We start from the raw sequence: 26,332 nt of genomic DNA, 5'->3' as shown, positions 1-26,332 counted from the left end.
AGCCAGGTTTCCGAGGAAATTCCCGAAAAAATGCCCTCTTGAGCCTCGGGGCATGAAGATCCTTATCCAAGACCCAAGACCTTTCCTCCGGACCATAGCCTCTCCAGTGCACCAGAAAATAAAGCCGGCCCCGGGACAATTTGGAATCGAGAACCTTCTCCACCAAGAACTCCTGTTGTCCCTGTACATCCACCGGAGATCTACCCTGAGAGATCCTCCTTGGAAATCTACTGGAAGAAACGTATAGTTTCAACAGGGAGCAATGAAACGTATTTCCAATCCTAAGAGATCTTGGTAAACGTAACCGGAAGGCAACTGGGTTGACTCTTTTAATAATAAGAAATGGCCCAATAAATTTGGGTCCCAATCTAGCCGAGGATTGTCGAAGCCTGATGTTACGAGTCGACAACCATACCCTATCTCCCACCTTAAAAGTGCAAGGACGTCGGAGCCTGTCAGAAAAAAATTTCTCTCGAAAGGCCGCTTTTCTGAGAGCAAGGTGCACTTTTTTCCAAATGGCTCTGAGATGGGAGGTTAAGGTTAGCGGGGAGACTGAGGAATGATGAAAAAAAGAATTAGCTCTGGGGTGAAAACCAAAAACTGAAAAGAATGGAGACACTTTAGTGGAGGAATGACAGGAATTATTGTAAGCAAACTCCGCCAACGGAAGAAACTCGGACCAATCATTCTGGAGTTTGGCTGAATACAAACGCAAATACTGTTTCAATGATTGGTTAACTCGCTCGGTTTGCCCGTTGGATTGTGGGTGGTAACCGGATGTTAACGACAATTTCATCTTTAATGAAGCACAAAAACACTTCCAGAATTGTGCGATGAATTGTGGACCCCGATCAGAAACAATATCAGTAGGCAACCCATGAAGTCTGAAAACATGGCGGAGAAATAAAACTGCCAACCCTTGGGCAGATGGCAGTCGGGGAAGAGCAATGAAATGAGCCATCTTGCTAAAACGGTCCACTACCACCCATATGACTCGGAATCCGGCTGAAAGGGGAAGGTCTACCACAAAATCCATGGAAATATGAGACCATGGCCTGAGAGGGACATTTAAGGGCATAAGTTGCCCGATAGGCAAGGAACGGGGAACCTTATGCTGTGCACAAACCTGACATGAAAAAACAAACTCCTTAACGTCTTTAGAAAGACCAGGCCACCATACTGAGCGGGAGACTAACTCCAAAGTCTTAGAGATTCCCGGATGCCCGGAAACTTTGTTATCATGGAATTCAGTCAAAACAGTAGCTCTCAAAAACTCAGGGACGTAAAGACGACCAGCAGGAGTATTTCCAGGAGCTTGGTGTTGAAGCTGTTTTAACTGGGTAAATAAATCTTGTGTGAGGCCTGCCCAAATGACCGAAGATGGAAGTATGGGAGTAACAGGACTGTTATTGTGAACCGGAAGAAAACTGCGTGACAGGGCATCAGCCTTGGTATTCCTGTAACCAGGCCTGAAAGTGATTATGAATTTGAAACGAGTAAAAAATAAAGCCCAACGTGCCTGCCGGGCATTAAGCCGCTTAGCTGATTCGATGTATTGCAGGTTTTTATGGTCAGTCAATACTGAAATGGTATGTTTTGCTCCCTCCAGCCAATGCCTCCACTCCTCGAAAGCCCACTTTATCGCCAGTAACTCCCGATTACCAACGTCATAGTTGGATTCAGCGGAGGAGAATTTCCTGGACATAAAGGCACAAAGATGTAACTCCAGAGACTCCGGATCCTTTTGAGAAAGGATAGCCCCCACTCCAACCTCCGAGGCATCAACCTCCACAACAAAGGGCAATTCCGGATTGGGATGTCTGAGGACTGGAGCCGAGACAAAGGCTTGTTTCAAGGCCCGAAAGGACAACTCTGCTTCACGCGACCAGTTGGTAGGATCCGCTCCTTTCTTTGTCAGAGCTACAATGGGAGCAACCAGGTCAGAAAAAGAATGAATGAACCTCCTATAATAATTCGCAAACCCTAAAAAGCGCTGAATTGCTTTTAAATTGGTGGGTTGCGCCCAACTAAGGATGGCCTGGAGCTTCTTTGGTTCCATGGAAAATCCCTGAGGGGAAATAATGTACCCTAAAAAAGATACCTCCGTGACATGAAACTCACACTTCTCCAGCTTGGCATATAAATGATTCTCACGTAACTTCTGAAGAACCAGATGCACCTGGGTAACATGTTGTTCCATTGATTCAGAATAAATCAGGATGTCGTCTAAGTAAACGACCACGAATTTCCCTAGGAAGTCACGGAGCACATCATTAACGAGGTCTTGAAAAACTGCTGGAGCATTGGACAAGCCGAACGGCATCACCAGGTACTCGTAGTGACCTGACTGAGTACTGAAGGCCGTCTTCCACTCATCTCCAGATTTGATTCGGATGAGGTTGTACGCTCCTCTAAGGTCAATTTTAGAAAAAAATCACAGCCGAACGTAGCTGATCAAAGAGTACAGATATCAGCGGCAAAGGATAAGTATTTTTAACTGAGATCTTATTCAGGGCTCTAAAGTCAATGCAAGGTCTAAGCGAGCCATCCTTTTTCTCCACAAAGAAGAAACCGGCACTTACAGGAGATTTTGATGGTCTAATAAATCCTTTCCCTAGGCTCTCCTTAACATAATCATTCATGGCCGCAGTTTCTGGCCCGGATAAAGCATATAATCTTCCCTTTGGTAATGCGGCACCAGGAATAAGCTCAATAGCACAATCATACGGCCGATGAGGAGGCAGAATGTCCGCATTGCCTTTGGAGAACACATCAGCAAACTCCTGGTATTCCACAGGAATGAGTTCAGGAATGGCAGCTGCTACTCTGACTGGAAACGTAATACATTCCCTATCACAAAAGGTACCCCATTGTGAAATCTCCCCCGACCGCCAATCAATGTTGGGATTATGAAAGGCCAGCCAAGGGTGACCCAGAACTACTGGAACTGCTGGGCAATGAGTAAGGAAGAACTCGATTTTTTCAGAATGTAGAGCTCCTACTGTAAGTAATACAGGGGGTGTACGGAGAGAAATAACCCAATTGGACTGTGGACTCCCATCTAAGCCATGCATGGTGACACACCTACCCAAAGGTAACTGAGGAATGCCTAAGGCCTTAGCCCAAGTTAAATCCATAAAGTTTCCTGCTGCTCCACTGTCAACAAAAGCCGACACCGAAGAACTGAGGCTGCCAAAGGAAACTTTAACTGGGACTAAAAGGGAGTTATTCGAGGAGATAAGCTGCAGACCTAGGTGAACCCCCTCACAATTCACCTGGTCAAAGCGTTTCCCGACTTGTTCGGACAATTACGAGAAAAATGTCCCTTACCCCCACAGTACAGGCAAAGACCAGAATTTTGCCTTCTGGCTCTTTCTTCAGGAGACAGCCGGGAGAGACCCATCTGCATGGGCTCCTCTACGTCCTCAGGAATGGAATATACACACGGACTTGACCTTACAGGTGCTCCTTTTTCAGCCCTCCGCTCTCTGAGACGACGATCTATCTTAATAGAAAGCTCCATGAGCTTATCGAGAGTCTCAGGAGCGGGGTACTGAAGGAGACTGTCTTTTATAGACTCTGATAAGCCGAGGCGAAACTGACTGCGCAGGGCTGGGTCATTCCAGCCACAGTCGTTCGACCAACGGCGAAACTCCGTACAATAAACCTCCGCAGGATTTCTACCCTGTCTGAGAGCGCGCAACTGACTTTCAGCGGACGCCTCTCTATCAGGGTCATCATACAAGAGCCCTAAAGACCCAAAAAAAGCGTCCACTGACAACAATGCCGGATCCTCTGCTTTTAAACCAAATGCCCAGGTCTGAGGATCCCCCTGGAGCAAAGAAATAATAATCCCGACCCGCTGAGATTCAGTACCCGAGGAAATCGGTCTTAAACGAAAATAAAGTTTACAGGATTCTTTAAAATTAAAAAACTCTTTCCTATCACCAGAAAAACGGTCAGGCAAATGCATCTTTGGTTCAGGAACTACCCTCGGGGAAGCTCGCAAAAGATCTTCCTGCGACTTCACCCGAAGAGAAAGATCCTGAACCATCTGAGTAAGTTCTTGAATCTGGCTGACTAAGAGCTGACCAGGATTTGTCCCTAAACCTGTAGGATTCATGAGGCCGATAAACTCTCACAAAACTGAATAAGAAAAAATTAAACCCTGTTTAATTTTAAGTTTTGGTATGGCCGGTAATAATGTTATGATTCCAGCACTCCTGGCCAGAGGAGATCTTATGACAATGACCGGAGCACTGGAATGGAATGCTGGGAACGGGAGCAGGAAAGAATAATAGCCCCTGGCGCCCTAACTCTGTTGTCTCACCCGTGCTATCGGAAATCCCTTGCGAGACTATGGTTTCTTGAGCCCTTGGCAGCCGCGTTTGAAGGGCGGATTATGTCTGCCCAACTCCGATGCCCCCCGGTCTTAATGAGAGACAAAGGGAAATCCGAGGCAGGATGATAACAAGAGGACCTCTAGCTAACAACAGGCCAGGGGCTACGAGCTAACTAAAAAAACCTAAAGTATGTGCGGAAAAACCGCCAGGGAAAAGGACAACCAAAATCCACTTGTCCAATACTCCTACCCGGCACCGCCGGATACCAGAGTGGACCTGTGGAAGCGGAACCCTCCGCAAAATGCTCCAAACACAAATAATAAAGGGTAAAGCGGCCGAGCCGCTACACACGGCAGAGCCGCGACTCACGAACACCACTGGATGTTAAACGGTGATCGGTCAGGACTCCAGGGACGAGATGATAACTCCCGAGTACAGGACTTCAGAGGACTGGAACGACCGGATACAGCAAGACTGGAAACAGACTCTCAGCAAACAAAGACAGCATGCAGGAAGCTATTACCGGCGTCTGTGAGAAGCCCTGAGAGTGTATTTAAACAGGAGTCCTCCAATCAGCTGCTGACAGAGCTGATTAGAATGAATGCCATGCAGCTGCCTTGCTGCACGGCCAGAGATCAGGTGCACCTATTAATTAAACAGGACCCAGCAACGGGGAACGCGGTCCGCCAGTGGCGTCCCCGTTGCTAGGGTCCGTGCGGCTCAGCGCGCTCGGCGTCTAGCATTGCTAGGGAGCCGGCGGCTGTACGCCCACGGCGTCCCTAGTTGCTAGGCGCCGGGCCGCGCAGACGAGCGGACCCCGGCGCCTAACAGATATTCTCCGGAACGTCACGGCCATCCTTCTGGTATACAAATGTGATTAGTTCTCTAATCCATCTTGCAATGGTTTGCTTTGTTGGCATACACCCTTTCCGAGAACCAACAGGTACTACAAAAACTCTTCTCCTTCCAGAAAAGTTTAACTCTCTCCAAATAGTTATTGCTCTCACAAGATCCAATATATGTAATCTTTTTTTCCTCCTTATTCTTCGGTTGAGGAAAAAATTATGGCAAGATGATCTCTTGATTAACATGAAATGTTGACACAACCTTTAGCAGAAAAGATGGGTTTGTCCTTAGAACAATCCTATTCGACAACACTCTCAAGTATGGCTCTTCCGCCCAAAGCGCTTGCAATTATCCAACTCTCCTTGCTGAAGTGACATCCGCAAGAAAAACCACTTTTCACGTGAGAAATTTTACACCGACTTCTTCTAATGGCTCGAACGGATGTTCCATCAAAGCATTTAAAATTAAACTCAGATCCCAGGGCGGCACTATTGACCTAATTCTTTGACTTATTCTCTTTATGGCTTGACAGAATTTTTTTATTAATTCATCCTCAAATAACTTACTGTCTAACAAAACACTCAGAGCCGATATCTGCACCTTTAAAGTAGAAACCGCCAAACCTTTGACAAAGCCATCATGAAGAAACTGCAAAACTTGAGCTGTTTCAGCCTTCAACACATCAAACATATCTTTCGACCAGACGATAAAAGTTTTCCATATTCTATAATAAATGTCTGAAGAAACCTGGCCTTCAACAGTAGCTGAATCACTGCTTCTTAGTACATTCCGCTCAATTTCCATGCCGTAAGTTGAAGATTCTGCGGGTCTGGGTACTCCAGGGGACCTTGATGCAATAGCCTCGGTACCACCGGCAGTCTCCACATCCTCCCAACTGACATCCTCTGTACTGTTGGGAACCAAGTCCTTCTCGGCCAATAAGGGATCACCATAATCACCTCCACTCCCTCTTCTCTGATCTTTTTCAATGTTTTGGCTATTAGAGGAAAAGGTGTGGCGGGGGAACACATATCCCAGCTCGAATTCCCATCTTAGGGATAGGGCGTCCACTCCCTCTGACATTGGAAGGTAATACCTTGAGAAGAAACAAGGCAGTTTTGTGTTGAGATTGGTAGCTATGAGGTCTATGTCGGGTTGCCCGAGCCTCTCCACTATATCTTTGAATATTTGCATATTTAACTCCCACTCTCCGGACTGGACCTGATTTAACTCCCACTCTCCGGACTGGACCTGCTCGGAACATGTAGAGCAGTTAGAGATTTTAAATGCTTCTCTGCCCATTGCATGATGTACGAAACCTCCGACATTATTGCTCGACTACTTGTTCCACCTTGGTGATTTAAATAAGCCACCACCGCTGCATTGTCCGAGAAGACTCTCAGATTATTTCCTGTGATTTGATCCTGAAACTCAAGCATCGCCAACCATACCGCCCGCATTTCGCATTGGTTTAATGAATATTCTGCTTCTCTTGGGGACCATTTTCCTTAACAACTTAGTTGCAGCAGATGCGCACCCCATCCTGTCAGACTTGCATCTGTAGTTAAGACCAAATACTGGGGCTTCAGCAACGACACCACTTGCTCGTAATTTTGACTGATCCTCCACCAGGACAGTGATTCTCTGGTCTTTTTTGTCAACCTTATCCGATGGTGTAAAGGAGTTTTTATCCTTGAATACTTTAGGGTGTCTCATTGTAATGTCCTCATCCTCCATCTCGCCCACTGCATCACCTCTATCGTGGAAGACATCATTCCAAACAGATGTAACGCCATGTGAAGCTGAACTATGTCCTATTTCTGAATGAAGATGACCAAATCCCGAATTTTCACACGCATGTCCTCTGATAACATGACCACATACTGAAGAGTATCTATGCGGACACCCAAACACTGCAACACTTGCGTTGGTTCCAACCGACTGTTGCCCCAATTTACTAACCAACCGTGCATCTGCAAAAAGGTCAATGCTTGACCCAACATTTGCTGTATTACTTCTTCCGATTCTGCAGCCAGAAGAAGATAGTCGAGATAGGCCCAAATAGTCACCCCTTTCTCTCTGAGACAAGCTATCAGAGTCACTAGAACCTTCGTAAAGACCCTCGGAGAGGACGTGAAGCCGAACGGAAGACACGTGAATTGGAAGTGCTTTCCTCCTATGTTGAACCTTACAAACCTTCTGTCTTCCTTTCTGATTGGAATGTGGAAATACCCATCCTTAAGATCTATTGATGCCATAAAATCTCCTTTTTTAATTCCCAACAGGATTGATTTCAGCATCTCCATATGAATCTCTCTCTTTACTATTTTTCGATTGAGATCCCTCAAGTCTAGTATTGTTCTGAAGCCACCTGAGGACTTCCTTACTAGGAAAAGACGAGAATAGAACTCTCTCTTTCTCTCCAAGAACGGAACTTCCTCTACTGCTCTTGAGGAACACAGTGTTTCCAGACTTTCCTTTACAGCAATCAACTTTTGAATTAGGAGTGGTGTCTTTGATTCCACAAATCTGACCCTTCTTGGCATCCTCGTAAATTAGAGACGGTAATCTTTCGAAACAATGTTTGGGACACCCATCTGTCCCGGACATTCTTCTCCCACTGGGCACTGGATTCTGAAATTCTGCCCCCTACAGCTGTCGATGTAAGGGGACATGCACCGTCATTGCCTCTGATTACCTCTCCTATATCCTGTGCGAAAGGACTGGCGTGTCATACCAGAACTATATCTGTCTTCGTACTGACGTCCAACTCTATCCCCATAGTGACGTCCTGGTCTATATGACCTGGCTTGTCTAAATTGCTGTCTTGAAGATGAAGCTGCATATCTGCCATGCTTACCCTGTGGTAATCTCACTGATTTACCACCCAACATCCTCTGTATCATGGGGAAAAGGGCCCTAATTTGCACACCTTAATTAGGTAGTGAGGTGCTACTCTGCTTGAGACTTAGTAAAGTGTACAGAGAGAAAAGGTAGCAGGTGCACTATCTCACACTAGCTCAACCTGTAGTAACCAGAGGCACTTAGCATATTCCTGGCCAGGGCTATGAGCTTACCCACCGCATCAAGGTAGCCTCTCATTGGGTAAATCCCTAACACTAACTATAGGGGTTCAGGTTCGGGGGGCAGGACACCCCAGAGCCACCCAGCCAGACAACCCCAGGGCATCACAGGAGTGATAAAAATATAGGGTTAAAGAGGTAGGAGCAGCTGTTGCTGCATGTGTGAAATAATGTGAGGAGTAAAAGAAAATTATGTGAAGGTGTTACATATATATAAAACAAACTATAAGTGCCATGGAGTGATGAAATAGTGTTAAATTGTGATGCCCCAGGGACACCCAGCCACGGCAGGCACAGGGAACCCCGCACCCCAGAGAATTCCCCCCATTATGGACTGCCATATTAAACAAAATGTAGGAGTCTTACCTCAGTGTGCTCAATCCAAATGTAAAGGCTAGAGTGTTGGACTATTTAAAATCAGAGGGGTGGGTGGGGCAGGGTGCTAAATTAGGGTGAAGGTGTCTCCTACCTTCAAAAATGTATGAATACATCAGTTACAGAGGGAAAAGGGCCCTAATTTGCACACCTTAATTAGGTAGTGAGGTGCTACTCTGCTTGAGACTTAGTAAAGTGTACAGAGGGAAAAGGTAGCAGGTGCACTATCTCACACTAGCTCAACCTGTAGTAACCAGAGGCACTTAGCATATTCCTGGCCAGGGCTATGAGCTTACCCACCGCATCAAGGTAGCCTCTCATTGGGTAAGTCCCTAACAATAACTATAGGGGTTCAGGTCCGGGGGGCAGGACACCCCAGAGCCACCCAGCCAGACAACCCCAGGGCATCGCAGGAGTGATAAAAATATAGGGTTAAAGAGGTAGGAGCAGCTGTTGCTGCATGTGTGAATAATGTGAGGAGTAAAAGAAAATTATGCTAAGTGCCTCTGGTTACTACAGGTTGAGCTAGTGTGAGATAGTGCACCTGTATCCTCTGTATCATAGTCTCTAACTTGTTTCCAAACAGCAGTGACCCCTCATAAGGGAGCGTAACTAATCTGTTCTTGGAATGGGTATCCGCTGCCCATGACTGTAACCACAGAGCCCTTCTGGCCATGACACCTGAGGTCATAGACTTAGTTGAGAACTCCAAAACATCAAGTGAAGTTTCAGAGGTAATCCACTGCTCTTTGTATGATATTTAAATTATTTAAAATATAATCTCTAGAAATCTTGTCTTGCATATCTGTTTGTATAGTAGAGCACCACAATATCAAGGCCCTGGACACAGAGGCTATAGCCACACCAGACTTCAAGGAAATGGATATAGAAATATGCAACTTCTTTAAGGCAGTCTCTATTTTCTTATCCATTGACTCCTCCTATACAGCACCATCCTCAAGAGGTATTGTAGTTCTAGTCGTTACCTCCGCCACCAGTGCGTCTACTTTAGGGATATTACATCAAGTAAGAAATTTCACATCGATAATCAGATACATACGGTTAATCCTATTAAAGCTGCCGACCCTTTTATCCAGCTGCTGCCATTCCTTACGAATAATGTCCTTCACCACCTTATGCACAGGAAAGGACCTAGCTTTTTTTGAGCTGTCCTCAAACAAGGGATCTTGCTCGCTCTCCTGAACAGCTTCCTTATACTTCATTGTCTTGTAAATATTTTTCAACATGACGTCCACCAACTCAGTATTAAATGATCTGTCATCCTTCTGGACCTCTCCAGATTCTGCGCTGGAGTCCCTATCATAATCATCTGGCGACAACAAATCTGGAGATGCTTCATAATCATAATCCAGACTGGATTGTGATCTAGAACGCTTAGATCCCTGTAAAAATTCATCCTTGGTCACATAAGATTTCTTCATCCATTCCATAAGTTCAGCCAGCTGATCAGATGATTTTACTGGAGGTGCAGGCCACACTGCAAAAAATATATTTAAAAAGACCTAACTAACTGAAAGCATCATACATAACCAGTCCTCTATGAGGACTTACCTCGGCTGGACTATATCAGCCTTCTAGAACACAGGCTCATCCATGCTGCTTGCTGCTGACATGAACCCCCACAGCGCTGACTTCCGCTGGGCATCAGCGCACACAGACTTCTGGGACTGTCACCTGATCCGGAAGTCACGCTAATCACGTGAGCTTCCCGGCTCTTACGCCGCTCACTACCATCCTGGCCGCCGGCACAAATGCGCAGACTGGCGCCGCGACGAGAACACCTGACCCCGGAAGTTGCGCTGACGCCGTGAGCTCCCAGCCCTGACGTTGCTCACTGCCGCCGGGACAACAGCCGCCATGAAGGGAAGGATCTTACCTATCTCCGTAGCCATCCCGGCCTGAACACCAGCGACTGCACCAGGTACAGGGGAAGTGCTTAAGGCTATAACCGCCAGCACATAGTTTTGAGCCTGTTCCCTAACAGCGGCACCGCCGCACTCTATACAACAACAAACCTACTTCTGTCTGTACTGAGGAGACAAGAAGGAAGAGGAGGGGCACACTCCTATAGCCAAGATGGGCGGGTACTAGAAGAAAAGAACCTCCTGTCTATGCTAGGGGAATAAGTCATTAACCCATTGTATGGCTGCCATGAAGTAAGTAAAAGAAATATATATAAATGGATAGAAAATGAGAGCAAGCTGTTTATTTGTTATTATCAGAAATCCACAGATAATCATAATGTTGGGTGAAGGAAGCAATCCATTTTTGTGATGTAAATGTGTTTAGAACACAAAGCATCCGAGTCACAGCACATATATATTACCATATGCATTGTTCTTGCCTTTGTATGGTGATAGATACACATCATAATTTAAAAAAAATAACTTTTCACTGCAGCACAGAAAAACTGGCAGCACGCCTGGAACCATCAGACTTTATGGGAAAGGTAATGAACAGCAATTTGTCAAAATCTTCTATTTGTGCCAGTTTTTGCAGTGGGCCTTAAAGCAGTGATTTTTTCCCCAAAATCCAAACCCAGGCTGGTTTTGTTTAAAAAAATAAATAAATGCTTGTGGTGGTGGGAGGAAGAGGGGGGGGGGGGGGGGGGCTGGGGAGGGTGCACGGGGATCTTTAAATAAAAACAATCTTATGAAAAGTTAGTGCATATCTCATGGTGCTAGGCAGCTTGCGATACAGATTCGATCCCGATGCACGCTCCCGTGGGGTCGGTATCGTAAGGCTAGATAGACTGTGCAGGCAAGTCAATCTTGACTATCTAGTGTACTATCTAGTATAAAGTATAGTCAAAATTGGCACTTAGTCAAAATCGTACATAGACAAAATCTCAAGCATAGATAGTCAAAATCTGTCCTATCTGTGCTATCTGGGCTCTGGGGGAGTTCAAGGGAAATCGCATAGTCAAAATCGAACATAGCAGGGATCTCAACGTATGTACACACCCTATCACTTAACTAACCAGCTTTGTGGTCTTACAATTGGGACCTGCTAAAAAGAGCAACAGGGCGAAAAAACAGTGGTAGTTGCTGAGGTTCATTTACTCACTAGATTTGTCAAAGGTTTTAGGCTTCTTAGAAAAAAAATTGATTTGGAGCTTGCAGTTGTGAACTGTTGATTTTGTAACCTGTAATACTAATCATATAAAAAAAAAAGTTTACAGTTTCCCAATTATAATTGGAAACAAAGTCTGGGTTGAAGTTACAACGAGAATCATGTAATCTGCCAACTAGGTGACACCATGTTCATTGCATCCCTCTTTTATTTTTATTATTATTATTATTATTATTATCCTTTCTTTATATGGCGTCACAAGGGATCCGCAGCACCCAGTTACAGAGTACATAAACAAATAAGCAAAACAAGAAAACAGTGACTTACAGTTCAAGACAATATAGGAAAAGTACAGGGTATACAAACATACCTGCGTCAGAGACGACAGTGAAATAAATATCAGGATGCCACAAAACTGGGGGATTTGGTGCCATCAAAGGGAGTATTGAAAAGAAGATAGGTTAAGTCAGATATGGAAAAGCACATGAGGGAAGAAGGAAATGCTTGTGAAAGCTTACATTCTAAAGGGTGGGGCACACAGACAGGGGTGATACAGATGGGGTCAAAAGTGAGCATGGGACAGAGGGCTTAGGATGAGAGACAGCTGGGGTTGGTGAAGAAGTGGGTCTTGAGAGCCCGTTTGAAGTTTTGTAGAGAGGTGGAGAGTCTGAGGAGGTGAGGCAGAGAATTCCAGAGAAATGGAGCAGCACGCGCAAAACCTTGGAGGTAGAAGTGGGATGAGGTAATCAGTAGGCAGGAGAGGCGACGTGCATTAGCGAAGCGATGAGGACGGGCAGGAGTATAAAGGGAGATAAGGTCAGAGTTGTAAATGGGAGAAGAGTGGGTGAGGGCTTTGTAGGTGAGTGTGAGAAGCTTGAAATTAATCTCTGCATGATGTCTCTACTGTACACAGTTTTATTGTTGTTCAAGAAAGTCAGATTTCCATTGTTTCACAGTATGTACAGTACTTCCCATTCCATTATTGGATATAAGTGCATGCAGTTAATTGTAGACATTTCTGTTTAAAATTGATATAAAAAAAAAAAAAGATCATCAAACACTAATAATTAGTTTGTCCAATAGAGTGCCTTATAAATCAAAACAGAAAACTTGATGTCCATGGGTTTTAATATCAACACGACGTGACATGTTAGATACAGTGGGGTAAATTTACTAAAATGGGAGTTCTATTTAAGATGGGATGTTGCCCATAGCAACCAATCAGATTCCAGGTATTTTCTTCTAGATGGTGATAGATAAATGAGAAGAAGAAACTGATTGGTTGCTATGGGCAACATCCCATCTTAAATAGAACTCCCATCTTAGTAAATTTACGCCAGTATGTCCCAAAAATATTCTAAATGTGTATACTATACGGCTTTTAATTTTTGATGTCCACTAAAAAAATGTAAATATATCATGTACAAGAAAGTATATCTTTACCACATAATTCAAGTGAAACCTGGATTAATAGAGTTGTCAATCCTTGAAAATAAATGTAAAATATATTAATATTTTATGTACATTTTTTAATCTTACCAGTAATGTCATTCCTCCCTCCACCAGGGGGCCCCATTGCTGATACAAATAGGATATCAACAATATCTAGCCGAGAGGTATCCTTTCTGTCATACCAGTGCCCATGATCTATCCACTGTCTCAGTAGCTCAATGGGTGGCTGGGCTCCATAAACTTCTTTTGCAGGCATATTCAGATCATCTATGGATAAAACATACAGGGCTTGTGAGACACACTTCTAATACATTGGGGCTTGAGGAATCTAACAGCTTTTGCATCTTATAGAAAGAAAAGGTTAAAATATGTATGATGCATAAGCATATCTCCCATCTAACCAATTTAGGTAGAGCAGTTCTATTGTGAGGGACAGCTTTGTCCCCGGTTTTGAGCAAACAACTAATAAGGGAGGAAGAAAAATGAAGAAGGCTAGGATAAAGAATTTAGTAACAAGATTACAAAAATATCTATTATATATAGTACAAGGAGTCCAAGTACTGTACATGAGAACTGATTTGGAGTGTTATAAATAATGCTAGTAATGTAGTCTAAATTATAGGTCTGACATATTCTGTTTATAATCAAGATAAAAGATGGAGGAAATTAGTTTTTCCAATATAAAGCTCTTTGCCACTTGGTAGCACTCAAAGTATGTATTATTAGTTTCTGAGTGTATTTAGGAATATCAGAATATAAGGAGATTAAAGGGAATATGAAAGGGAGTTGGGCATTGTAACAGTGCTAAGAAGGAGAACAAGATGATGTACTGTACCTCTACCACAATGGAGACAACTGAGTTCCCTCAGTCCCACAAAGCCTCCAACACAATAGTGATGTAGAAGTAAATTGTATGTAATCGTTGAGGTATTTAGTTCCAACGATAATAGATTTTATGGGAGTTTTCACTAATTTTAACACTAGTGGTATTTTTTTTCATTTTAACACTAATGGATGTTTTTGAGAGTTTAATTTTGATCTAGTCCTCTTAAGATAGCTTACCCTATATCTTTCTCCATCTGAAGCTGATGGAATCCTTTCAATGGTCGGTTATACAATATGGTAAGCACTTGATATGAGTGCTTTAGATGAATATCTATTAGCACGAAAACTATGCAAGGCAGAAACGTGTATGCGATGAGAACGACATGCAGATGTGTAGGAATGACTCAGTTGGAGATACAGGTTGAGTATCCCATATCCAAAATGTTTGGGACCAGAAGTAATTTGGATATAGGATTTTTCCGTATTTTGGAATAATTGCATACCATAATGAAATATCATGGCGATGGGACCCAAGTCTAAGCACAGAATGCATTTAAGTTTCATATAGTCCTTATACACACAGCCTGAAGGTAATTCTAGACAATATTTTTGATAACTTTGTGCATTAAATAAAGTTTTTGTACATTCACACAATTCATTTCTGTTTCATATACACCTTATACTCACAGCCTGAAGGTCATTTAATACAATATTTTTTATAATTTTGTGTACAGATGAAGCCACCTTTATCTTGACTGGCTGAGGCGTTTGTCCCGATCGAGCATACGCAGCATACCGGGGCGTAGGGAGGCGCGCCTAGTCACAGAGAGGCGTACCTAATCGCACGGAGGCAGACAGAGCGTTTTGCGTTACCTTTACGTGTAATACCTGCGATCATTCACCAGATGTCGCTTTTTACAATCACCACTGCGCATGCGTGTGGTCTCCCGTAAAATACAATACTGAAATATATAATAAGGACTACTTTAATAAGGCGTCTCATTACGCTGCATACAGTAAATACTCATCACGCTGCATTATTTAATACAGTAAATACTCATTATGCTGCATTATTTAATACAGTATATAAGGTACAGACGCAAATAGTACAGCATACAGTATATGATCCATCTACAGTACTTTATGAATATGTGAGCGTCCAAGTCCCGCAGACAAAACAACATAAAACCAGTAGTGTACACTGTCGCAAATGGACGTGTTAGAAGTTCACTATTGCCTATTGAGATTAGGAATATTGTACAGTATCTTAGCATCCTAATCCCATAGCCATGACAGCATAATCAAAACCAAAGGATTTATTCATCTGTCTGCGGCGAAGTGGTGAAGTGTTCCGCTTCCTATACTCAGAGTCCCGAGTTCGATTTCTAAAGTACGAATGCATGTTAGTTTTTTCCAGACACTTTATTATTTTTTTATTCACATAAACCAGGGCAAAGCTGCAGGAGCGGTTCTACTGTTAAGGTTCTATGCACCGTACAGTACACATACAATTCTGTAGCAGGGCAGACTCAATAGAAATGGCTACCACCTATGACTCCTTGCCCCACGGAGGCCCTAGGCTACGGAGCAAGTAACAGTCCAGATTTTGCAGGCTATGGGGCAATGCTGAAGGAGCGCCACAATCCCCTAGCTAAAATACACAGGGGCAATAGGAATAAGCGAGGTCTATGCACATTACGGTACACCGGACTCAATCGCACAGCACACTGGCAAAATGCCCGCCGCCCCTGAACCCCCACCACGTGGCAGGCAGCGCTCGGATATGGAGTGAGAGATGGCATAAGTTTTGCAGGCTACGGGGCAATGCTGAAGGAGCGTTACAATCCCCTAGCCAAAATACACAGGGGCAATAGAGATAAGCGAGGTCTATGCACATTACGTTACACCGGGCTCGATCGCATAGCAAACTGACAAAACACAAGTTTTACATAAAGCAGGGCAAAGCTGCAGGAGAGTTTCTACTGTCAAGGTTCTATGCACAGTACGGTACACATACAATTCTATAGCAGGGTAGACTCAATTGAAATGGCTACCGCCTGTGACTCCTAGCTCCATGGAGGCACTTGGCTATGGAACAAGTAACAGCACAGATTTTGCAGGCTACGGGGCAATGCTGAAGGAGCGTCAGAATCCCCTAGCTAAAAAAACACAGGGGCGATAGGGATAAGCGAGGTCTATGCACATAATGATACACCGGACCCCATCGCATCGCAAAGTGACAAAATGTCCGAGGCACGTGAACCCCTGCCTTATGGCAGCACTCAGCTATGGAGCGAGCAATGGCATAGGTTTTGCAGGCTACGGGGTAATGCTGAAGGAGCGTCAGAATCCCCTAGCTAAAATACACAGGGGTGATAGGGATAAGAGAGGTCTATGCACATAACGATACACCGCAAAGTTCCCCATGGTGTTGATTATGCCTTTTCTTTGAACACAGTATTTTCCACTGCCTCGCCTTACCCCCATGCCACTTTCCCCTTCCCCCCTGGGAGCCTGCAAAATACATGCAGTAGACAGGGAGGGAGTTCCGATCAGGTTACAAGACATGTGCAACAGTATACTACTGTATGTAGGTAAATCCACCACCCACTCTGATTTATGTGAAACCTGTGTGCACCCTTCCATTGAATGTATAACAGAGAAAAAATAATAATAAAGTGAATGTCACGGGAACATATATATATATATATATATATATATATATTAAAAAAAAAGGTTGGCACTTTGGGACTCAAACCTGGGACTCTCAAGCGGAGGGTACCAACCTAAAGTTTCTGTGACCCCCACAAGGCTCATGGCAAGCGTCAGAACCCATGGTGGGTCTGAATTAACGGGCTCATTATAGTCTATGGGAAAATGGGTCCACTTTGTGTACTAATATCTCTGGTTCTGGGTGTCCCAGAGACTCGGGACTGGTACCATACAAAAGAGGAGACTCTTGGCTTTCGGGGCAGACCAACCAATAGTTTGTGTGACACTGGAAAGGGAAACGGAAAGCAACCGTGTATCGGGTCCCCTCCAGTTGTCCGCCTAGCTTGCACAGGATGCAGGGTTTCTGGCTAGATAGGAAATACTGTAAAGAAATGCTAAGCATGGTAATTTGACATCCAGGAACATAGGGAGGAGTTTTTATCTCTCTATTATACTTAGAAAAATTACACTTGCCACTTTACGTTACAAGCTGTTCGTACTAATTAGTACACTAGTAGAACATACTGTACAGAGATACTAAGCACAGTGATTTGGCATCCACAAACTTAGGAAGGAGCTTTAATCTCTCTCCATTGTAATCTTTCTAAGTATAATGGAGAGAGATAAAAGCTCCTCCCTAAATTCCTGGGTGCCAAATTGCCGTCCTTAGTATCTCTGTACACTATGTTCTACTAGTGTACTAATTAGCACGAACAGCTTGTAACGTACAGTGGCAAGTTTAATCTTTCTATGTATAATGGAGAGATAAAAGCTCCTCTCTAAGTTCCTAGATGCCAATTCACCGTCCTTAGTATCTCTGTACAGTATGTTCTACTAGTGTACTAATTAGCACGAACAGCTTTTAACTGGATGCCAAGCACCGTACTTAGTATCTCTGTACAGTATGTTCTATTAGGGTACTAATTAGCACAAACAGCTTGTAACATACAGCGGCAAGTTTAATCTTTCTATGTATAATGGAGAGAGATAAAAGCTCCTCAGTAAGTTCCTGGATGCCAAATCACTGTACTTAGTATCTCTGTACAGTATGTTCTATTAGGGTACTAATTAGCTGTTCATGCTAATTATTACCCTAATAGAAAATACTATACAGAGATAATAAGAATTTACTCACCGGTAATTCTATTTCTCGTAGTCCGTAGTGGATGCTGGGATTCCGTAAGGACCATGGGGAATAGCGGCTCCGCAGGAGACTGGGCACAACTATAAAGAAAGCTTTAGGTCTAACTGGTGTGCACTGGCTCCTCCCACTATGACCCTCCTCCAGACCTCAGTTAGGATACTGTGCCCGGAAGAGCTGACACAATAAGGAAGGATTTAGAATCCCGGGTAAGACTCATACCAGCCACACCAATCACACCGTATAACTCGTGATACAATACCCAGTTAACAGTATGACAACAACTGAGCCTCTCAACAGATGGCTCAACAATAACCCTTTAGTTAAACAATAACTATATACAAGTATTGCAGACAATCCGCACTTGGGATGGGCGCCCAGCATCCACTACGGACTACGAGAAATAGAATTACCGGTGAGTAAATTCTTATTTTCTCTGACGTCCTAAGTGGATGCTGGGACTCCGTAAGGACCATGGGGATTATACCAAAGCTCCCAAACGGGCGGGAGAGTGCGGATGACTCTGCAGCACCGAATGGGCAAACTCTAGGTCCTCCTCAGCCAGGGTGTCAAACTTGTAGAATTTAGCAAATGTGTTTGACCCCGACCAAGTAGCTGCTCGGCAAAGTTGTAAAGCCGAGACCCCTCGGGCAGCCGCCCAAGAAGAGCCCACCTTCCTCGTGGAATGGGCTTTCATTGATTTAGGATGCGGCAGTCCAGCCGCAGAATGTGCAAGCTGAATCGTACTACAGATCCAGCGAGCAATAGTCTGCTTTGAAGCAGGTGCACCCAACTTGTTGGGCGCATACAGGATAAATAGCGAGTCAGTCTTTCTGACTCCAGCTGTCCTGGAAACATAGATTTTCAGGGCCCTGACTACGTCCAACAACTTGGAAGCCTCCAAGTCTGTAGTAGCCGCAGGCACCACGATAGGTTGGTTCAGATGAAAAGCTGATACCACTTTAGGAAGAAACTGGGGACGAGTCCTCAATTCTGCCCTATCCATATGGAAAATCAGATAAGGGCTTTTACATGACAAAGCCGCCAATTCTGATACACGCCTGGCCGAAGCCAAGGCCAACAACATGACCACTTTCCACGTGAGATATTTCAATTCCACGGTTTTAAGTGGCTCAAACCAATGTGACTTTAGGAAATCCAACACCACGTTGAGATCCCAAGGTGCAATTGGAGGCACAAAAGGGGGCTGAATATGCAGCACTCCCTTAACAAAAGTCTGAACTTCAGGTAGTGAAGCCAGTTCTCTCTGGAAGAAAATCGATAGAGCCGAAATCTGGACCTTAATGGAAGCCAATTTTAGGCCCATAGTCACCCCTGACTGTAGGAAGTGCAGGAAACGGCCCAGCTGAAATTCCTCCGTTGGGGCCTTCCTAGCCTCACACCACGCAACATATTTTCGCCATATGCGGTGATAATGGTTTACGGTTACTTCTTTCCTAGCTTTAATCAGCGTAGGAATGACTTCCTCCGGAATGCCCTTTTCCTTCAGGATCCGGTGTTCAACCGCCATGCCGTCAAACGCAGCCGCGGTAAGTCTTGGAACAGACAGGGCCCCTGCTGCAGCAGGTCCTGTCTGAGCGGCAGAGGCCATGGGTCCTCTGACATCATTTCTTGAAGTTCCGGGTACCAAGCTCTTCTTGGCCAATCCGGAACAATGAGTATAGTTCTTACTCCTCTTCTCCTTATTATCCTCAGTACCTTTGGTATGAGAGGAAGAGGAGGGAACACATAAACCAACCGGTACACCCACGGTGTCACTAGAGCGTCCACAGCTATCGCCTGCGGGTCTCTTGACCTGGCGTAATATCTTACTAGCTTTTTGTTTAGGCGGGACGCCATCATGTCCACCTGTGGCCTTTCCCAACGGTTTACAATCAGTTGGAAGACTTCTGGATGAAGTCCCCACTCTCCCGGGTGGAGGTCGTGCCTGCTGCGGAAGTCTGCTTCCCAGTTGTCCACTCCCGGAACGAACACTGCTGACACTGCTAACACGTGATTTTCCGCCCATCAGAGAATCCTTGTGGCTTCTGCCATCGCTGCAGGGAAGTCTCCTGACTTGACCATAGTCCTTGGAAGTTTCTTCCCTGTGTGACTGCCCCCCAGCCTCGAAGGCTGGCATCCGTGGTCACCAGGACCCAGTCCTGTATGCCGAATCTGCGGCCCTCTTGAAGATGAGCACTCTGCAGCCACCACAGCAGAGACACCCTGGTCCTTGGAGACAGGGTTATCAGCCGATGCATCTGAAGATGCGATCCGGACCACTTGTCCAACAGGTCCCACTGAAAGGTTCTTGCATGGAACCTGCCGAATGGAATTGCTTTGTAGGAAGCTACCATCTTTCCCAGGATCCGCGTGCAGTGATGCACCGACACCTGTTTTGGTTTTAGGAGGCCTCTGACTAGAGATGACAGCTCCTTGGCCTTCTCCTCCGGGAGAAACACTTTTTTCTGTTCTGTGTCCAGAACCATCCCCAGGAACAGTAGACGTGTCGTAGGGACCAGCTGTGACTTTGGAATATTTAGAATCCAGCCGTGCTGTTGTAGCACCTCCCGAGATAGCGCTACCCCGACCAACAACTGCTCCCTGGACCTCGCCTTTATCAGGAGATCGTCCAAGTACGGGATAATTAAAACTCCCTTCTTTCGAAGGAGTATCATCATTTCGGCCATTACCTTGGTAAAGACCCTCGGAGCCGTGGATAAACCGAACGGCAACGTCTGGAATTGGTAATGACAATCCTGTACCACAAATCTGAGGTACTCCTGGTGAGGATGGTAAATGGGGACATGCAGGTAAGCATCCTTGATGTCCAGTGATACCATGTAATCCCCCTCGTCCAGGCTTGCAATAACCGCCCTGAGCGATTCCATCTTGAACTTGAATTTTTTTATATACGTGTTAAAGGATTTCAAATTTAAAATGGGTCTCACCGAACCGTCCGGTTTCGGTACCACAAACATTGTGGAATAGTAACCCCGTCCTTGTTGAAGTAGGGGCACCTTTACTATCACCTGCTGGGAATACAGCTTGTGAATTGCCTCTAACACTGCCTCCCTGCCTGAGGGAGTTGTTGGCAAGGCAGATTTGAGGAAACGGCGGGGGGGAGACGTCTCGAATTCCAGCTTGTACCCCTGAGATACTACTTGAAAGATCCAGGGATCCACCCGTGAGCGAGCCCACTGATCGCTGAAATTTTTGAGACGGGCCCCCACCATACCTGGCTCCGCCTGTGGAGCCCCAGCGTCATGCTGTGGACTTAGAGGAAGCGGGGGAGGACTTTTGCTCCTGGGAACTGGCTGTATGCTGCAGCTTTTGCCCTCTACCTCTGCCTCTGGGCAGAAAGGACGCGCCTTTAACCCGCTTGCCCTTATTGGGCCGAAAGGACTGTACCTGATAATACGGTGCTTTCTTTGGCTGTGAGGGAACATGGGGTAAAAATGTAGACTTCCCAGCTGTTGCTGTGGAAACGAGGTCCGAGAGACCATCCCCGAACAACTCCTCACCCTTATAAGGCAAAACTTCCATGTGTCTTTTAGAATCTGCATCTCCTGTCCACTGCCGAGTCCATAACCCTCTCCTGGCAGAAATGGACATTGCACTTATTTTAGATGCCAGCCGGCAAATATCCCTCTGTGCATCCCTCATGTATAAGAGTGCGTCTTTAATATGCTCTACGGTTAGCAATATAGTGTCCCTGTCTAGGGTATCAATATTTTCCGACAGGGAATCTAACCACGCAGCTGCAGCACTGCACATCCATGCTGAAGCAATAGCTGGTCTCAGTATAACACCTGTGTGTGTATATATAGACTTCAGGATAGCCTCCTGCTTTCTATCAGCAGATTCCTTCAGGGCGGCCGTATCCGGAGACGGTAGTGCCACCTTCTTTGACAAGCGTGTGAGCGCTTTATCCACCCTAGGGGATGTTTCCCAACGTGACCTATCCTCTGGCGGGAAAGGGTACGCCATTAGTAACCTCTTAGAAATTACCAGTTTCTTATCGGAGGAAGCCCACGCTTCTTCACACACTTCATTTAATTCCTCAGATGGAGGAAAAACAACTGGTAGTTTTTTCTCTCCAAACATAATACCCTTTTTTGTGGTACCCGGGGTAACATCAGAAATATGCAACACATTTTTCATTGCCTCAATCATATAACGTGTGGCCCTATTGGAAGATACATTAGTCTCATCGTCGTCGACACTGGATTCAGTATCCGTGTCGACATCTGTGTCTGCCATCTGAGGTAGTGGGCGTTTTAGAGCCCCTGATGGCTTTTGAGACGCCTGGGCAGGCACAGTCTGAGAAGCCGGCTGTCCCATATTTGGTATGTCGTCAAACCTTTTATGCAAGGAGTCGACGCTGTCGCGTAATTCCTTCCACAGAACCATCCACTCAGGTGTCGACCCCGCAGGGGGTGACATCACATTTATCGGCATCTGCTCCGCCTCCACATAAGCCTCCTCATCAAACATGTCGACACAGCCGTACCGACACACCGCATACACACAGGGAATGCTCTGACAGAGGACAGGACCCCACAAAGCCCTTTGGAGAGACAGAGAGAGAGTATGCCAGCACACACCAGAGCGCTATATAACACAGGGATCCCACTATAAATGAGTGTTTTTTTCACTTATAGCTGCTTATATTATATATATATTGCGCCTAAATTTAGTGCCCCCCCCTCTCTTTTTTACCCTTATGTAGCTTGACACTGAAGGGGAGAGCCAGGGAGCGTCCTTCCAGCGGAGCTGTGAGGGAAAAATGGCGCCAGTGTGCTGAGGGAGATGGCCCCGCCCCTTTTCCGGCGGACTTCTCCCGCTTTTTCTGTAATTCTGGCAGGGGTATTTTTACACCTATATAGCCTTCCTGACTATATATGGTGTAGATTTGCCAGCCAAGGTGTATTATTATTGCCCTCAGGGCGCCCCCCCCCCCCAGCGCCCTGCACCCATCAGTGACCGGAGTGTGAGGTGTGCATGAGGAGCAATGGCGCACAGCTGCAGTGCTGTGCGCTACCTTGTTGAAGACAGAAGTCTTCTGCCGCCGATTTTCCGGAACACTTCTTGCTTCTGGCTCTGTAAGGGGGCCGGCGGCGCGGCTCCGGGACCGAACGATCGAGGTCGGGTCCTGTGTTCGATCCCTCTGGAGCTAATGGTGTCCAGTAGCCTAAGAAGCCCAAGCTACCACCAGTTAGGTAGGTTCGCTTCTTCTCCCCTTAGTCCCTCGCTGCAGTGAGTCTGTTGCCAGCAGATCTCACTGTAAAATAAAAAACCTAAAATATACTTTCTTTCTAGGAGCTCAGGAGAGCCCCTAGTGTGCATCCAGCTCAGCCGGGCACAAGATTCTAACAGAGGTCTGGAGGAGGGTCATAGTGGGAGGAGCCAGTGCACACCAGTTAGACCTAAAGCTTTCTTTATAGTTGTGCCCAGTCTCCTGCGGAGCCGCTATTCCCCATGGTCCTTACGGAGTCCCAGCATCCACGTAGGACGTCAGAGAAACTAAGGATGGTGATTTGGCAACCAGGAACTTAGGGAGGAGCTTTTATCTCTCTCCATTATACATAGAAAGATCAAACCTGCCACTGTACGTTACAAGCTGCTCGTGCTAATTAGTACACTAGTAGAACATACTGTACAGAGGGGTTCACTACGGCTGGCCGGCGGTCGGGCTCCCGGCGACCAGCATCCCGGCGCCGGGAGCCCGACCGCCGGCTTACCGACAGCGCGGCGAGCGCAAATGAGCCCCTTGCGGGCTCGCTGCGCTCGCCACGCTACGGGCACGGTGGCGCGCGTATTTTATTCTCCCTCTATGGGGGTCGTGGACCCCCACGAGGGAAAATAAGTGTCGGTATGCCGGCTGTCGGGCACCCGGCGCCGGTATACTGAGCGCCGGGAGCCCGACCGCCGGCATACAGAAGACCACCCGTACAGAGATACTACGGACAGTGATTTGGCATCCAGAAACTTAGGGAGGATCTTTTATCTCTCTCCATTATACTTAGAAATATTACAATGGAGAGAGATAAAAGCTCCTCCCTAAGTTCCTGGATGCCAAATCACTGTACTTAGTATCTCTGTACAGTATTTTCTACTAGTGTACTAATTAGCACGAGCAGCTTGTAACGTACAGTGGCAAGTTTAATCTTTCTATGTATAATATAGAGAGATAAAAGCTCCTCCCTAAGTTCCTGGTTGCCAAATCACCGTCCTTAGTATCTCTGTATAGTATTTTCTATTAGGGTACTAATTAGCACAAACAGCTAATTAGTACCCTAGTAGAACATACTGTACAGAGATACTAAGTACGGTGATTTGGCATCCACGAATTTACTGAGGAGCTTTTATCTCTCTCCATTATACATAGAAAGATTAAACTTGCCGCTGTACGTTACAAGCTGTTCGTGCTAATTAGTACCCTAATAGTATCTCTGTACAGTATGTTCTAAGTACGGTGATTTGGCATCCAGTTAAAAGCTGTTCGTGCTAATTAGTACACTAGTAGAACATACTGTACAGAGATACTAAGGATGGTGATTTGGCATCTAAGAACTTAGGGAGGAGCTTTTATCTCTCCATTATACATAGAAAGATTAAACTTGCCACTGTACATTACAAGCTGTTCGTGCTAATTAGTACACTAGAAGAACATACTGGGGACTCGGACTCATACAGTACTTGCATTTCAAAAGCACGGTATTTTCCACCGCCTGCCGCTAGCCCATCGCCCTTCCCCCCTGGGAGCCTGCACAGGTCATGCAGTAGACAGGGAGGGAGTTATTCACATAAACCAGGGCAAAGCTGCAGGAGCGGTTGCACTGTTAAGGTTCTATGCACAATACGGTACACATACAATTCTGTAGCAGGGCAGACTCAATTGAAATGGCTTCCGTCTGTAACTCCTTGCCCCATGGAGGCCCTCGGCTATGGAGCAAGTAACAGCACAGATTTTGTAGGTCACGGGGCAATGCTGAAGGAGCGTCAGAATCCCCTAGCTAAAATACACAGGGTCGATAGGGATAAGCGAGGTCTATGCACTTAATGATACACTGCAAAGTTCCCCATGGTTTTGATTATGCCTTTTCTTTGAACACGGTATTTTCCACTGCCTCGCCCTACCCCCATCCCACTTTCCCCTTCCCCCCTGGGAGCCTGCAAAGTACATGCAGTAGACAGGGAGGGAGTTCCGATCAGGTTACAAGACGTGCAACAGTATACTACTGTATGTAGGAAAATCCCCCGCCCACTCTGATTTATGTGAAACCTGTGTGCACCCTTCCATTGAACATATAACAAAGAAAAAAATAATAATAATAAAGTGAATGTTACAGGAACACTTTAAAAAAAGGTTGGCACTTCCTTCCCATTGGTGTTGGTTTATGCCTTAGGGGACTCGGACGCTAATACTTGTATTTCAAAAGCACGGTATTTTCCACCGCCTCTCCCTACCCCCATCGCCCTTCCATCCTGGGAGCCTGCACAGGTCATGCAGTGGACAGGGAGGGAGTTCAGGTCAGGTACAATACACAAATGCCGACGCTCTACAGTACTGTGTTGCTCAGTTAGTTGCGTCGGTATACACTAATTTATACTCATTACCGCTGTGTATTTATATATAGCTTAATGAATCGCTGCTGCAGATTTACTTTGATTTATGTGAAACCTGTGTGCACCCTTTCATTGAATGTATAACAAAGAAAAAAAATTATAAAGTAAATGTCACGGGAACACATATAAAAAAAAAAAAGGTTGGCACTTTGGGACTCAAACCTGGGACTCTCAGCGTGGGAGGTGGGAGCCTTCATCACTAGGTTGGTATGGAAGAGGAGACAATTAGCTACCGGAGGGTACCAACCTAAAGTTTCTGTGACCCCCACAAGGCTCATGGCTAGCGTCGGAACCCATGGTGGGTCTGAATTAACGGGCTCATTATAGTCTATGGGAAAATGGGTCCACTTTGTATACTGATATCTCTGGTTTTGGGTGTCCCAGAGACTCGGGACTGGTACCATACAAAAGAGGAAGCTTTTGGCTTTCGGGGCAGACCAGCCACTAGTTTATGTGACACTGGAAAGGGAAACGGAAAGCAACCGTGTATCGGGTCCCCTCCAGTTGTCCGCCTAGCTTGCACATGATGCAGGGTTTCTGGTTAGATAGGAAATACTGTACAGAAATGCTAAGCATGGTAATTTGACATCCAGGAACATAGGGAGGAGTTTGTATCTCTCTCCATTATACTTAGAAAAATTACACTTGTCACTGTACATTACAAGCTGTTCGTGCTAATTAGTACACTAGTAGAACATACTGTACAGAGATACTAAGTACAGTGATTTGGCATCCACGAACTTAGGGAGGAGCTTTAATCTCTCTCCATTGTAATCTTTCTAAGTATAATGGAGAGAGATAAAAGCTCCTCCCTAAATTCCTGGGTGCCA

The 26,332-nt window shown here is 45.6% G+C and overlaps 1 protein-coding gene across 2 annotated transcripts in view; it reads right to left on the bottom strand.

The window, feature by feature from the left end:
* The window catches only part of DNAH3 (dynein axonemal heavy chain 3), a 952,415-nt gene that overhangs the window by 215,600 nt on the left and 710,483 nt on the right, over positions 1 to 26,332 (bottom strand). For both annotated transcript variants that reach the window (XM_063934423.1, XM_063934424.1), the window contains one exon: positions 13,280 to 13,459. In XM_063934423.1, the coding sequence (XP_063790493.1) occupies positions 13,280 to 13,459 (180 nt within the window). The remainder of the gene's footprint in view (positions 1 to 13,279; positions 13,460 to 26,332) is intronic.

This window comes from Pseudophryne corroboree, chromosome 7, assembly GCF_028390025.1.
Source record: "Pseudophryne corroboree isolate aPseCor3 chromosome 7, aPseCor3.hap2, whole genome shotgun sequence".
In the NCBI taxonomy this organism is placed as follows: Eukaryota; Metazoa; Chordata; class Amphibia; order Anura; family Myobatrachidae; genus Pseudophryne; species Pseudophryne corroboree.
The sequence above is the reverse complement of the archived record's forward strand: the minus strand, read 5'-3'. Positions and strand labels throughout refer to the sequence as shown.